The 12409-nt window shown below is 50.5% G+C and overlaps 1 protein-coding gene across 1 annotated transcript in view; it reads right to left on the reverse strand.

Annotated features, from left to right (window-relative positions):
* The window catches only part of COL23A1 (collagen type XXIII alpha 1 chain), a 307812-nt gene that overhangs the window by 279849 nt on the left and 15554 nt on the right, over positions 1-12409 (reverse strand). The window contains exon 2 of the mRNA XM_040622593.1: positions 5834-5900. Within this exon, the coding sequence (XP_040478527.1) occupies positions 5834-5900 (67 nt within the window). The remainder of the gene's footprint in view (positions 1-5833; positions 5901-12409) is intronic.

The raw sequence follows: 12409 nt of genomic DNA on the forward strand, positions 1-12409 counted from the left end.
AGCAGATGCAATCGTCCCTCCTCCACGTGTCCACCACCGTTCTAGGCTCAGGAGACACGGCAGGGAATGAGACAAAGACCATTCCCACCCTGAGCACCCTTTCCCCGGGGTCTTCTCTGCTAGACCCAGATCTGCCTCCGCTCTTTACTATGTGCTGTTTCTGGGGTCCTCTTAATGCTGAACTCTACTGACATTCCCTCAGCTGTGTCCTCCCGTGGAAAAACACCCACATCCCTCCCTAACCAGGACCCACCCTCACCTCCCCCTGCCGCCTTCCAACCAAACAGAGCGCTCCCATGCCTCTGCTCAGAATGGTGGGATCGTGGAATGTGTCTCCTGTCCCAGCTGGCTGAGATGCCAAACAGTCTTCAAAACCCTGCCCGGCTATCATCTGCCCCCCTGCCCAGTTTCTCCTGAGCTGAGTCAATCTCTCCCTTTTTTGTTGTTGTTGTTTCTGCAAGACTTTTATTCTCTCCAGGCTCTTCCCATTCTTAGGACAGTAAGGTTCTTTCTGCCCCATGACCTCCAACGACAGGCTCCAACCACCATGCCTCTCCCAATCTTTGTCAATATTGCCCACAGGAAAAGCACAAAACGGGTAGGGAGAGATGAAGGAAAGAAAGAACAAATATCTAAGCATAATGGAGTGGGCGCTGGAGACCATCCTCCAGAGGATTCCAGCCAACAAACAAGCAAACAAGATCAGACACGTAAATTAACTCCTTCAACTCCGTGCAGTCTGACACAGCGGGAGAACTGCCGTCAAGCTACTGTTTTAGATCACGAATTCCAGCCAACTAGGATTTAACGGGTTAAAAAAAAGTGTGCTATTTTTAACATTCTCGGCATAAATAATTCAAAAAGGGGAATCGCAATTCCTTCACTAAGTTCTTTCCTAAGCCAACAACTAAACGGGCTGAACACGTGTAACTTGTACTTCTGTTCCACTCGGTAACATTTGCCATAAACTATGAATGAAATGTATCAGGTTCGACATCATGCTCTCCTCCGGAGGGCTGCACTCCTCGGCTCAAACTTCCAAAGGCTGAGACAGAGCCGGGCGTTTCTAACTCTGATTAATCTACTCACCGGTGCACATCATTTGGAAACCTCACACGGCATCTCTGGTGTATTATACAAGGATACAGAAGGGCACAGAAAAAGAAATGAAAAGTGTTGCCACTTTTCTGAAAAGTTGCTAACAAACTTCCAGGGCAGGTGGAGCCCGGGGTGGAAACCAGTGTGAACTGTGTGAAGGGAGCAGAGCAAGGGGCTTTGCAAGCATCCTCTGGAAGCCCTTAGTGGCTGACAGGAGCTCACGGGTTACATGTTCCCTGTCCCCTTCCTGGGCTCTGTCGCCAGCTTTTCCTCACCCACGTCCCAGAAGAACATGCCAATGTGGTCTGCCAAGCCTTTGTTCTTTCCCTCCAGAATAGTCCCAGACAACCGCCAACTTCAAAATCTCCTCTCCCCCATCGCTCTGGCGGCCCTGCCGGACGTGAGCGAAAATCAAGAAGGTAACAGGCTACACAGGTGGGTCTGGCTCAGCCTGGGGACAGTGGATCTGAGTTAATGGTAACCACAACTAACTCACTCTCAGAAAGCGACAGAGGTTCCATTCTAAACAACACACACGCGGTAACTTATTCCATCCTTGTGACGATCCTAAGACATGGCTACTACTGGAAACCCCATTTCACAGATGAGAAACTGAGGCAGCAGGAGGCTACGTGGATGAGTGTCCAAGGTCATGGAGCTGGTGAGTGACAGAATTTGAACCAGAAAGTCAGGGTCCAGAGTCCAAGCGCTTTGTTACTGGGCCAGGCTAACTGTTGGATGAGTTCAGCAGAGGGAAAAGAAGGCTCTTCTGTGCCCGGAGTGGAGACAAACCTCCGGCCAAACCCAGACTCTGTCTCCAGTCCCCAGCCCTGCACCGGGCTGGCCAGCTGCCCCTGGAGTGGTAAGCTCTTATTTATGCCTGTGGTAACTACTCTTCCCCATTCTCAGCCCACATGGGCAGGGTCACCCCACCCCCACGAGGGGTCCAAGAACAGGCACCTGACCCAGACCTGGCAACCCAATGCGTCCCATCCTCCAGGCCCAGCAGTTAACCCAGCGATAGGCATTAGGAGAGTTAGTTATGGAGCAATATGGAGAGTTAGTAATACAAGCACTTTAACACCAGAGTGGCCCATCCCAGGACGTCCCGGGTGGGACCACAGGGCAGAGTCAAACCCAGGGCTCTCTGGCTCCAAGGTGCTGGGTTCTAGCCCTGACCCCTCCCTTAGGATGCTCCCGGGTCATGACTGTTCTTAGCGCAGCGGGGGCCAGGTTGTGCCTTCATCTGCCACAGGACAGCCTTGGGGGACACCCCTGCCAGAGCCCTTCCTGCAATATTCTAGAATTGCCGCTCTGAGGGCAGCCTCCCCCAACAGACTGCGAGCTCCTGTCTGTCCAGCCCGACACCCCCAGGCCCGGGGGCAGCGGTCTGAAATATACATGCACTACCTCAAAAACCCCGCCGCCCGATACCAAAGCCACTGGCCACGTGTGGCAATGGAAATTCAAATTAAGTAAAAATTTTAAAATTCAGTTCCTTGCTGGCACGGGCCACGTGCCAAGGGCTCAGCAGCCACATGCGGCCCGTAGCAGCTGCCGTATTTGCAGGATCTCGTCCACCTGCACATCACAGAAAGTTCTGCTCTAGGACAGGCGCACGCTGGTAAGGCGTCTAGAAAGGCGAGCAGGAGAACTGGGGAGAACCGGGAAGGGGAATCATTCCTCGTGGGTAATCCTTAGCAGTACTTGAGATTTTTTTTTTTTAATCACATCTCCTATGTGGTAATGACCACTTTTAAACTTTACGTAGCATTTTGAACCTTTCAGTTCATTTTTAAGCATGTAAATACATAGGTCACACAAGCAAAGTGTGTTGGAATGCCCAAGGGACGGGGGTGAGTCGCGTGCGTCTAAAGCCTGGAGCCACCTGCTGAAGGAGCGCAGAAGGGGCTCTTTGGGCAAGTGAATGAGAAAGGGCAGCCTGGAGGAGGGGGGCTCCCCATTTTCATCCTCCCCCTTGGCAACGTCAAGGTCCTTGGGGGATTCACATCCCAGCCCGCTTTCGTTTCCTAGGGCTGCCAGAACAAATTGCCACAAACGCGGTGATTTTAAATGACAGGACACTGATTCTCTCAAAGTTCTGGAGGCCAGAAGTCAAACTCCAGGTGTTACCGGGGCTGGTTCCTTCTGGCTACGCTGCAGGAGAATCCCCTCCGCACCCACTCTCCAGGTTCCAGTCGGTATGGGCGAGCCTTGGTGCTCTAAGCTTGTAGATGCATCATTCCCAGGCCTCCCAAGGCCTTCTCCTCTGCGTGTCTCTGTGTCTCAAGTCTCTCCCTTCTGTCATTGGACTTAGGGCCCATCCTGAATCCTGGATGACCTCATTCAACCCTCTACACCATTTTATAGACGAGGTACAAGGCTCAGGTCCCTCTTCTGCCCGAGGTCACGGGGCCAGCTCAGGGCACAGCCCTGCCAGGCCTGCTGCCCCTGGCTCGTGCAAGAAGCCTGCCCCCTTCTCAGCTCCACAGCTCCCACTGAGGGCCCACTTCACAATGGGCACCACACAGAAGAGTCTCTCCCTTCTCTGGCCTCGCTTATCTGTTTTATCAGACCTCCTTGGATCTGACAAAAGATCACACAGTCTCCAGGCCGTGAGAAGGAACTGGGTGGGCAGCGGGGGCATCGGCAAGTATTTCAAATCAGATGGGGCCCCAAGCCACAGAGGGCAGTTGGCGGGTCCAGACTCCCAAAGTCTGCAGGGCAGATCGGAGCACAAGAAAGGGAGTCGGTTTAGGCTTCGAGTGCTATAGGAAAAAAGGCCTTTGTCCTTTTGATGACAGAATGTCCACCCTACAGCGTTTTGCATCGATGAAGGTCTCTGGTCCAAAGGGCTCAAGCGAGTCCTCCAGCTCGAGGTGACAGGGGGAGAAAGCAGTGTGCATCAGGGTCTGGCCACACTGGCCACACGACCGTGCTGAGCACGCCTCCCAGGAGCGCTTGAGGGCAGCCACGAGTCCCTCGGTAACGAGCAGGGGAGGTTACTGCCCTCCTCTCAGTGGGACGGGGGTTTCTGACCAGCCTTTCAGACCCCAGAGTCTCCCCTGAGACCCTCTTAGAGCCTCTCTTGGTGGTTCAGGAACCCCCAAGGGCAGGCAGGTCCCAGGACTGTCTCTGGGTCATGGGCTTTGACCTATACTCAAATACCAATCTCAAAAAAGTCTACAGAGCCCACTCGCATATCGTTATCAATTTTCGATAAAGACCCTGAGGGTTAATAAGCGGTAGACCAAGATGTGGCCCCGGGCCAGGTTTATTCAGGAGCTCTACGCCCCCTCACTGCCTCCTCCTCCCTCTCTCCCCATCATCTGTATCTGAGACTTTCAAACTTCCGGTCAGCAACGCATAGCAGGAAACCCCTTTCAATCACCATCCAGGTCATACACTCCAAGTATAAATAGCTCAAACAAAAACTTCACTCCAATATGTTTTTATTCCAGTCTACAGCTAGTTCAAAATTTCAAAAACGCTGGCTGTAACCCACGGAACTGATTTCCTATCCTACAAACGCTTTGTGACTCCCAGTTTAAAAAATACTTCTCCACATAACTCCCATGAATTGACATCCATACAGCACTCAGAAAGAGGAGGGGAAAAAAATACCAAAAAAACCCCACAAGAGCATCAAATGTCTGACTTCCTGATCTGCTAATGATGTCGTTGCTTGTCCCGTCCTTTTCCCTCCTGTTGAAATGTTGGAGGTGCTATTAAAGACTAACTCAAGCTCGCCCATAAAATCCTCTCCAGCCGGGCCCTTGGAGACTGAATTTTCACACTGCGAGGTCCACCTCTGCAGAAATCCCAGGGCATCTCCCAATACGGAGATGTTCATTTTCAAGGAGCTTCGTGTCTCGGCCAGATTGGGAAAAGCCGGACCACTTGGCTAGTGGATGGAGGGACAGCAAGGACAAGGTCCCCGGGGCTCAGCTCCTGTGTTCTCCAGCTTGTCCTGCATGGTGGGGAGTCTACGAATTATTGCAATTTCCAACTCATTCACCGGTAGTTACTACACACTACACACCTTCGATAGAGGGTAATTCTAACGCTGAAAATACCAGGGCCAAGACCGCACACCTAAAGTCTCGATGAAGGTCTGTACAAAGCTCCCATGAGGACCACCGGAAGACCTGCTGGGACTCGGGACTCAGCCCCAAGGATGGGAAACCCACAAATCCTGGTCTGATTCTCAGCCACCCTGGCTGCACCACCAAAACCCAAGACAGACACGATAATTCGAATCATTCAGACCACGTTCCCATCTTCCTTCCTCTACCTCCACCAAAAGAAACGAAACCCGAAAAAACCTATATTCACCAGATTCCTTACTCATCCCGTCGTGTCTGAAATAGAGCTGGGGTCACAATGTTAATACCGTGCGGACGGTCCAGGCCTGTTTTTCGGTCTTTGACATGGGACAGCTGTTAGTTTCCTTGTATCTACGTCTTCATTATAAGTCATTTCGAACAGTTTCTAACAGACCACCATCCTCATCAAACCAGGTCAGGTAACCTTGCTAGAATCTTTGACTGGTGAGCTGGTCAGGGAAGACATAGGAAGAAAGACCCCACGAGTGGGGTGGTCCACGAGCTGCGACACACAGCCTGAAAGCCAGGGTCAGCCTCTTGACCACGTGCTCGGCAGTTCAGAGCAGACAGGAGGCAGGAGGCCCGGCCTCGGGAAATCAGGGGCCCGCGAGCATCAAACATCCACTTACCTGGTGGGCAGATGCACGCGGTCGGTGCTTCCCGAACTGTCCGGTGCTTGGCCAGTCCCTCCAACTTCTGGACCAGAAAGAAAAGAGAGGGGGAGAAAAAATGAGCATGAGTTTGAGAGCGGACAGGGGCAGAAGTGGAAAAATCAGCAACCACCGATGTATTGGAAAGATCGACAGTGGGGGTGACACAGTGGGGCACATTTTTTTTTTACCAGGCAGTTAAATGCTATCGGCAGTTTTGGCATGAGAGGAAAAACCGAAATAACCGTGCAACGATCACTTGGGAGTCCCTGAGAAGAAGGTGGCAGGTTTCTGCTCTGTTACAGCATTTAAAAAAAAAAAATTTTATTTTTAATTTTTAAAATTTTTTTAAAGATTTTATTATTTATTTGAGAGAGAAAGAGAGCATGAGCAGGGGGGAGAGGCAGAGGGAGAAGCAGACCCCCGCTGAGTGGGGAGTCAGACGTGCGGCTTGATCCCAGGACCCCAAGGATCATGACCTGAGGTGAAGGCAGACGCTTAACAGACGGAGCCCCCCAGATGCCCCTGTTACCCATTTTCAAACATGAATCCGGAGAAGCCAGAGAGACCATACAGTCAGCGTGACGAGGAGAGGGCAGAGAAGTTGGAAGCTGGGCCTGGACAGCCAACTCCTGGTCCTTAGGTCGGATCCGAACCCAGGACGCCCCGGGGCCCCCTCGCAGCCACCTCCACAGCCCATGGGGCCTCAGACCCCAGGCCCAGCCCTAATCCGCCCTGATGACATCTTCCTTCCTTCTTACCAGCAGGGATCCTTGGCCTAGAAGATTTGGCTCCGTCCATTTAACAAGAATCTCTACACATGCCCAGCCCTGTGTTACATTTGGCAGAAGGGAAGAGAATTACCCCAGAATTAGGGCCAAACATCCCAGCTCCACTATTTTCCTAACTCACAGCACAGCTTGGCACAATCACTGCCTGATGGGCCAGTCGGAGTAACCTCGGAGGCCCGATTACTGTCCCTGTCTCGCACATCGGGGACACGCTTGGGAAAAAAAAAAAAAGAAATTAGTCCCCAAACCCAAATCCAGGTTGAGGAGAGTGAAATGACAGGCCCATAATCCCCAAACGAGCCAAGACTTGAGTCCTAACAAGAAAAAATAAAGTATTAACCTTTCCTTAGAAAGCAAACAAATTTAAAAAATCTCCCTCAAAGCAAAACAAAGCAAATCCCAAATGGGATAACCTGAATGACAAAACATGATACTACCACCAGAAGGTTCAAACATAAAAATGTAATCTTTCTCAGGGTGCCCTGGGTGGCTCAGTGGGTTAAGCACCTGATTCTTGGTTCCAGCTCAGTTCATGATCTCAGGGTCGTGAGATCGAGCCCCACGTTGGGCTCCGTGCTCAGCACAGAGTTGGCTTGGGATTCTCTCTCCCTCTCCCTCTGCTCCTCCTCCTTGTGCAAGCGCTCTCTCTCTCGGAATAAATAAATAAAACTTTTTAATAAATGTCATCTTTCTCAACAAAAATAAATAAAAATTTAAAATACCTTGAAAACAGTACAGGAAGCAAATAAAACTGTTATTTTTGTTTGGCCTTTTTTTTTTTTTTTTTTTTAAGTAATCTCTGTGCCCAACGTGGGGCTCCAACTCACAACCCTGAGATCAAGTCGCATGCTCTATGGACTGAGCCAGCCAGGCGATCCCCAAACTGTTACGTTTAAAGCACTGCTTTAGACGAGGTGAGGAGGGCACCCCCACTTTTGAGCCCCTGAGCACCAAGCCTGGAATTGTCACAGGAGAGGGGACTTCACAGCCAAGCCCGGTCTGCCTCTGGCAGGAGCAGCCCTGGACCAGGAGCTCCGGCCACCTGCCAAGCACTTCCAGGGTCCACCTCCAGCCCTGCCAGCCTCACCCTCATTTTACAGATGGGCCACAGAGGCTGATACCCACAAGAGAAGGAGTGAAAGCCTGCAAGTTTTGAGGGGACACAGGGACGTGGTTATACACCCCGTGGCAGAGGCTGCATGGCAGGGGTACCACAGACAGGCAGAGGGTGGAAGGGTGCTGCCTTTACGTGCACTAACTTGTCCGTCTTCATCGCACCTCCCCAGCCCCCCAAGACCTCAGCTTGCCCCAGAAATCAGAACCTGGCTGGGCTTCTGGACGCAGGCTCCCAGCTCCCAGCTGGACCCCTACCTGTCACTCACTTCTGCTCTGGTCCACCTGGCCCAGAGCGACCCTAAGCCACCCGGAGCTCCCCTGGGCGCTACACCACCCCAGGGGTGGGTGAGAACATCTCCACTAGCAGTAGCAGCAGATGGCAACCCTCCCAGCTCTGCAACCCGCGCTCCCCACCCCCAGCGCCACCCCCAGCAGTGCGGACCCTGTGGCCCACTAGCGACCGTGTCTCTGAGCCAGAGTACCGAAGCTGCCCGCGGACGTGGATACAGGCTGGAGCGGGGTCTCAGAACTCACTTTCTTCCCCCACTGTATTTGCAGATACTGTTACAGATTTCAAAATGTACACGGCAAACAAATCCAGCCTTCTCGTTCAAGCCCGTCAAGTTGTGCGAGACGCTCTCTCATCTGTTTTTATCACTACTAGACCGGCTAGAAGCCGCACTCGCTTCCTTGTTGGAAACCAAAGCATTTAATGCTAAAAACTGATTTGTTTTAACAGCGGATCACATCTGGGCCGCTCTCCTAAAAGGGAGGGAGGGCTTATCACATACCGATAGGAAGCACAATTACTTCCAAAGGGCTCTTATCTAAAATAAAAAGCTAAACAGGAAGCTATTGGGGGTGGGGGGGTTAACCTTATTGTTAATGCTCGTAGGTGGGGTCATAACGTAATGGGATCGAGTTTTTGTTTGGTCACTGACTCTAACTCCGTCTATGCGTCTATGCGTGTGTTTCTCTGGATTATACGGAGAATCTGCATTTTTATCTGCTAGTCCCCTGCCCTCCACCCCCACCCTCCACCCAAAAATGATTTAAAGTCCTCAACTTTTTTTTTTTTTTGCATTCAATTATCTGGCAGCACCCCTCGCATCTGCAAACAATATGGTCCTGGTTTTACATATGCAAACAAGTCCTGACTCCAAAAGTAACTAAAGGAGGAGTTTCAGAGAAAAGTCCCTGAGACTTTGGGAGCTTTCCCTCCACCAGTCCGGAGGAGGAGAACTTGAAGTTGGAGTTGGGGGAGGGGCAGCGAGAGCAGGGGGAAATCTTGGTTCTCAGAAAAGCATTACGCTGTTAGATGATAGATTTATTAATGACCTGTGGGAGCACTAGTCTGGGATGCTCGGCCAGATGTTTTGTTTTTTTTTTTTAAAGATTTTATTTATTTATTCGACAGAGATAGAGACAGCCAGTGAGAGAGGGAACACAAGCAGGGGGAGTGGGAGAGGAAGAAGCAGGCTCATAGCGGAGGAGCCTGATGTGGGGCTCGATCCCACAACGCCGGGATCACGCCCTGAGCCGAAGGCAGACGCTTAACCGCTGTGCCACCCAGGCGCCCCATCGGCCAGATGCTTGATCACAGCCTCGAACGGGTGCATTCTGATGAAATATAGATGAATACACGTAGAAGGATGTCACGATTTATTTCTGTAAAATGGCACAAATAAAGCCACAAAGACTTTCCTGTCCTCTTTGACAGAAGATTCCTGCTCTCGGGAAGAAATCGCAGGGAAGTAAAAATCAGCAGGAGCAAAGAATGATACCCATGAAGTTGTGCCCCCCGAAACAGTGGGAGCAGTTTAGAGAAGGATGGTGAAACTCTCCGTGATGAAACTGTCATATTTCGTGAAATGTCATTAGCAACACTGCATAGCAAGAAGTGGGGGGGGGGGATGTTTATGATACCGTAAATAAAAGGTCTATATCTGTGTAAAAATTCAGGCATGGGGTGGCAGCAGCTACCGAAACACAAAGCCCCCTGGGTGTCGGGATTATGGTGATTTACTTCTTTAGAAGTCCTTGCCATGTTGTCAGACCATCTTCTAAGTTAAAAAAAAAAAAAAAAGAAAAGCCTGGAAGAAGAGGAAGAACCAAAATGAAACCCTCAAGTCGCCCTGCCAAGGACCATTTGTGAATGGCAGACAGATGATTCTAGCACCACAAGCACCAGACGACCCTCTCTGCTCCCCCCACAAATCCTCTGCCCTCCTTCCACTCTCACAGGGAGGGGCCCCTGCTGCATTGTCACTGAGGCCAGCCACCCCAGAGGGCAGCGAGACCTGGCCTCTGACATTCTTTTTTGCATAGCTCATCACGGAGATGAGGAGGACATCAAATACAAGGTATTATTACTGAGTTACTGATGGTTTATGGGGCCAGGCACAGTGCCAACAGCCACCACCTCCTCCAGACCTGCCAAGACCCTCACCCCCACCCCCACCAAGAGGTGGGGACTATTGTGCCCATTGACAGATGAGAGCACTGAGACTCCAGGGGGCGATGTAATAAGCACCAGGGTGGGCCCTGCACCCTGGTGTCCACCAAGTCCAACCGCAAAGCATGGCCAGCTCCGCTTACAAGCCGTCTTCGTGTCCCAACCAACCAACCAAACAAAAAGTTGCCATCCACAGCCAGGCCAGACAGCATGAAAAGGACAGAAATCAGGTCCGGGGTTGCTGAAGGTTGGAGGAGTGTGAGACGTGAAGTACAAGGAGACAGTGTGAGGCTGATCGAACTGCTCTGTGTGGCACTGAGACGCTGGACACGCGACTCTGGGCAGTTGTCAAAACCAGTAAGACTGGACGTCGCAAAGAGTGAACTTTAATGGATACGCATTTTCTTTAAAAATCAACCCGGATGTGGGAGAATCTCTGGATGAAACGTAGGCTGTGACGAATGAATCTAGCTACGTTAAGACTGCTGCAAGTGGTGGGAAAAGCGGGCAGCTGACCTAAGTAACTTTGCAAAATAGTGTTTTTTTGTTTTTAAAGATTTTATTTATTTATTTGACAGAGATAGAGACAGCCAGCGAGAGAGGGAACACAAGCAGGGGGAGTGGGAGAGGAAGAAGCAGGCTCATAGCACAGGAGCCTGATATGGGGCTCGATCCCACAACACCGGGATCACACCCTGGGCCGAAGGCAGACGCCTAACCACTGTGCCACCCAGGCGCCCCTACAAAATAGTGTTTTGATGGAGAGCTATCAGACTGAACACAAAAGGAGCCGTACAGAGACGCTGTCCTGCGGCAGGGAAAGTTGTTTCTCCCTGTCTCACTGGGCGACGGGCATTAACGAGGGCAATTCTGAAAGGTCAGCGATTTTGAAACTACTTTACACATACATTAGCGTTGAACGAGTGAGTAAATAGACTATGGGTGATGAGAGCCAGGCTTCTCACTGGCCAAGAAAGAAGTTACAAAGACGCAAAGGGGGAGAGACAGAATGACCCGTGTGGTGCTGGATGGGTCAGCGACGCCACTACGAGGTCATATCTAATGTACACAGAAAGAGACATACGGAAATAATCAGAGGTACGTGTACATAGGGGAGTGGATATTCAGGCAGATACATACACTAGCTGTGTGCAGAGACGACCTACAACCAAGGACATCCTGGAAGCAGCAAGCACACCCCATACCTGAATCTTGGTTTCTAAATACCACTTTCCAAGAAAAGGAAGCAGGGCTCCTTGGAGAAATGGCTGATTCTAACCCAGGGCAGGAAATACACAAGATGAACCACCAGTGCCTTGTAGTGGCAGAAAGTAAGGAAGTCCTTTTTGAAAAAAGGAGGTGGGGGAAGAGTATGTCAAAGAAACACAGAACCTACCTGAAAGGGCTCAGAATGGCCCAAGTTGGAACAACTTAGGCAACAAAATAAATAATGATGTATTAGATTATCTCTCACCCGAAGGATAGGTTAGAAACCCATCAGTCCGTACTGATAGAGATGATTGAATAAATAAGTGGGAAGAGACAAATCTTCCAATAATATATGAAGATACTCCCCTCTCCAGGAGGTGGAGCAAAATTCCCTACTTCTTGAGTGAAGGCTAGACTCACTTCCGAAAGACCGAGAAAGGAAAATAGCGGGACTTTATAAGGTAGAAATCTGGCAGATACTACTTGAACCAAGTGATCGAGGTTAATGTCACCAGTGATGGGTCATGTGACATCACGGACCCCTGACATGACACCACGAGAATGGCAATCCACTGTAGTGCTCTTCTCCCCAAGACCGCAGAATCCAGTCTAATCATCAGAGCAGCCCAAACTGAGGGACAGTCTACAAACTACCTGACCAATACGTCCAAAAATGGTCAAGGTCATGAAAAACATGAAAGACTGAGAAACCGTCATAGACCAAGGAGACATGAAAACGAAATGCAACGTGGTATCCAGGGTGGGATCTGGGAACAGGAAGGGGACTTTAGAGGAAAAACCAGAGAGATCTGAATAATGTCTGTAGTTCCCTCTATAAAATTGGGTAAAAAGAAATCACGAAGTCCCTTAACACCCACTGAGGTACAGCTTTGTTATTTCTATAACACATCTATTTTTTGAATTGAGGTGAAATTCACACCGCATAAAATTAAAGTGAACAATGTTAAAGGGAACAGTTGGTGG

This window comes from Ursus maritimus, unplaced genomic scaffold (genome assembly GCF_017311325.1).
Source record: "Ursus maritimus isolate PB19 unplaced genomic scaffold, ASM1731132v1 scaffold_5, whole genome shotgun sequence".
Taxonomy (NCBI): domain Eukaryota; kingdom Metazoa; phylum Chordata; class Mammalia; order Carnivora; family Ursidae; genus Ursus; species Ursus maritimus.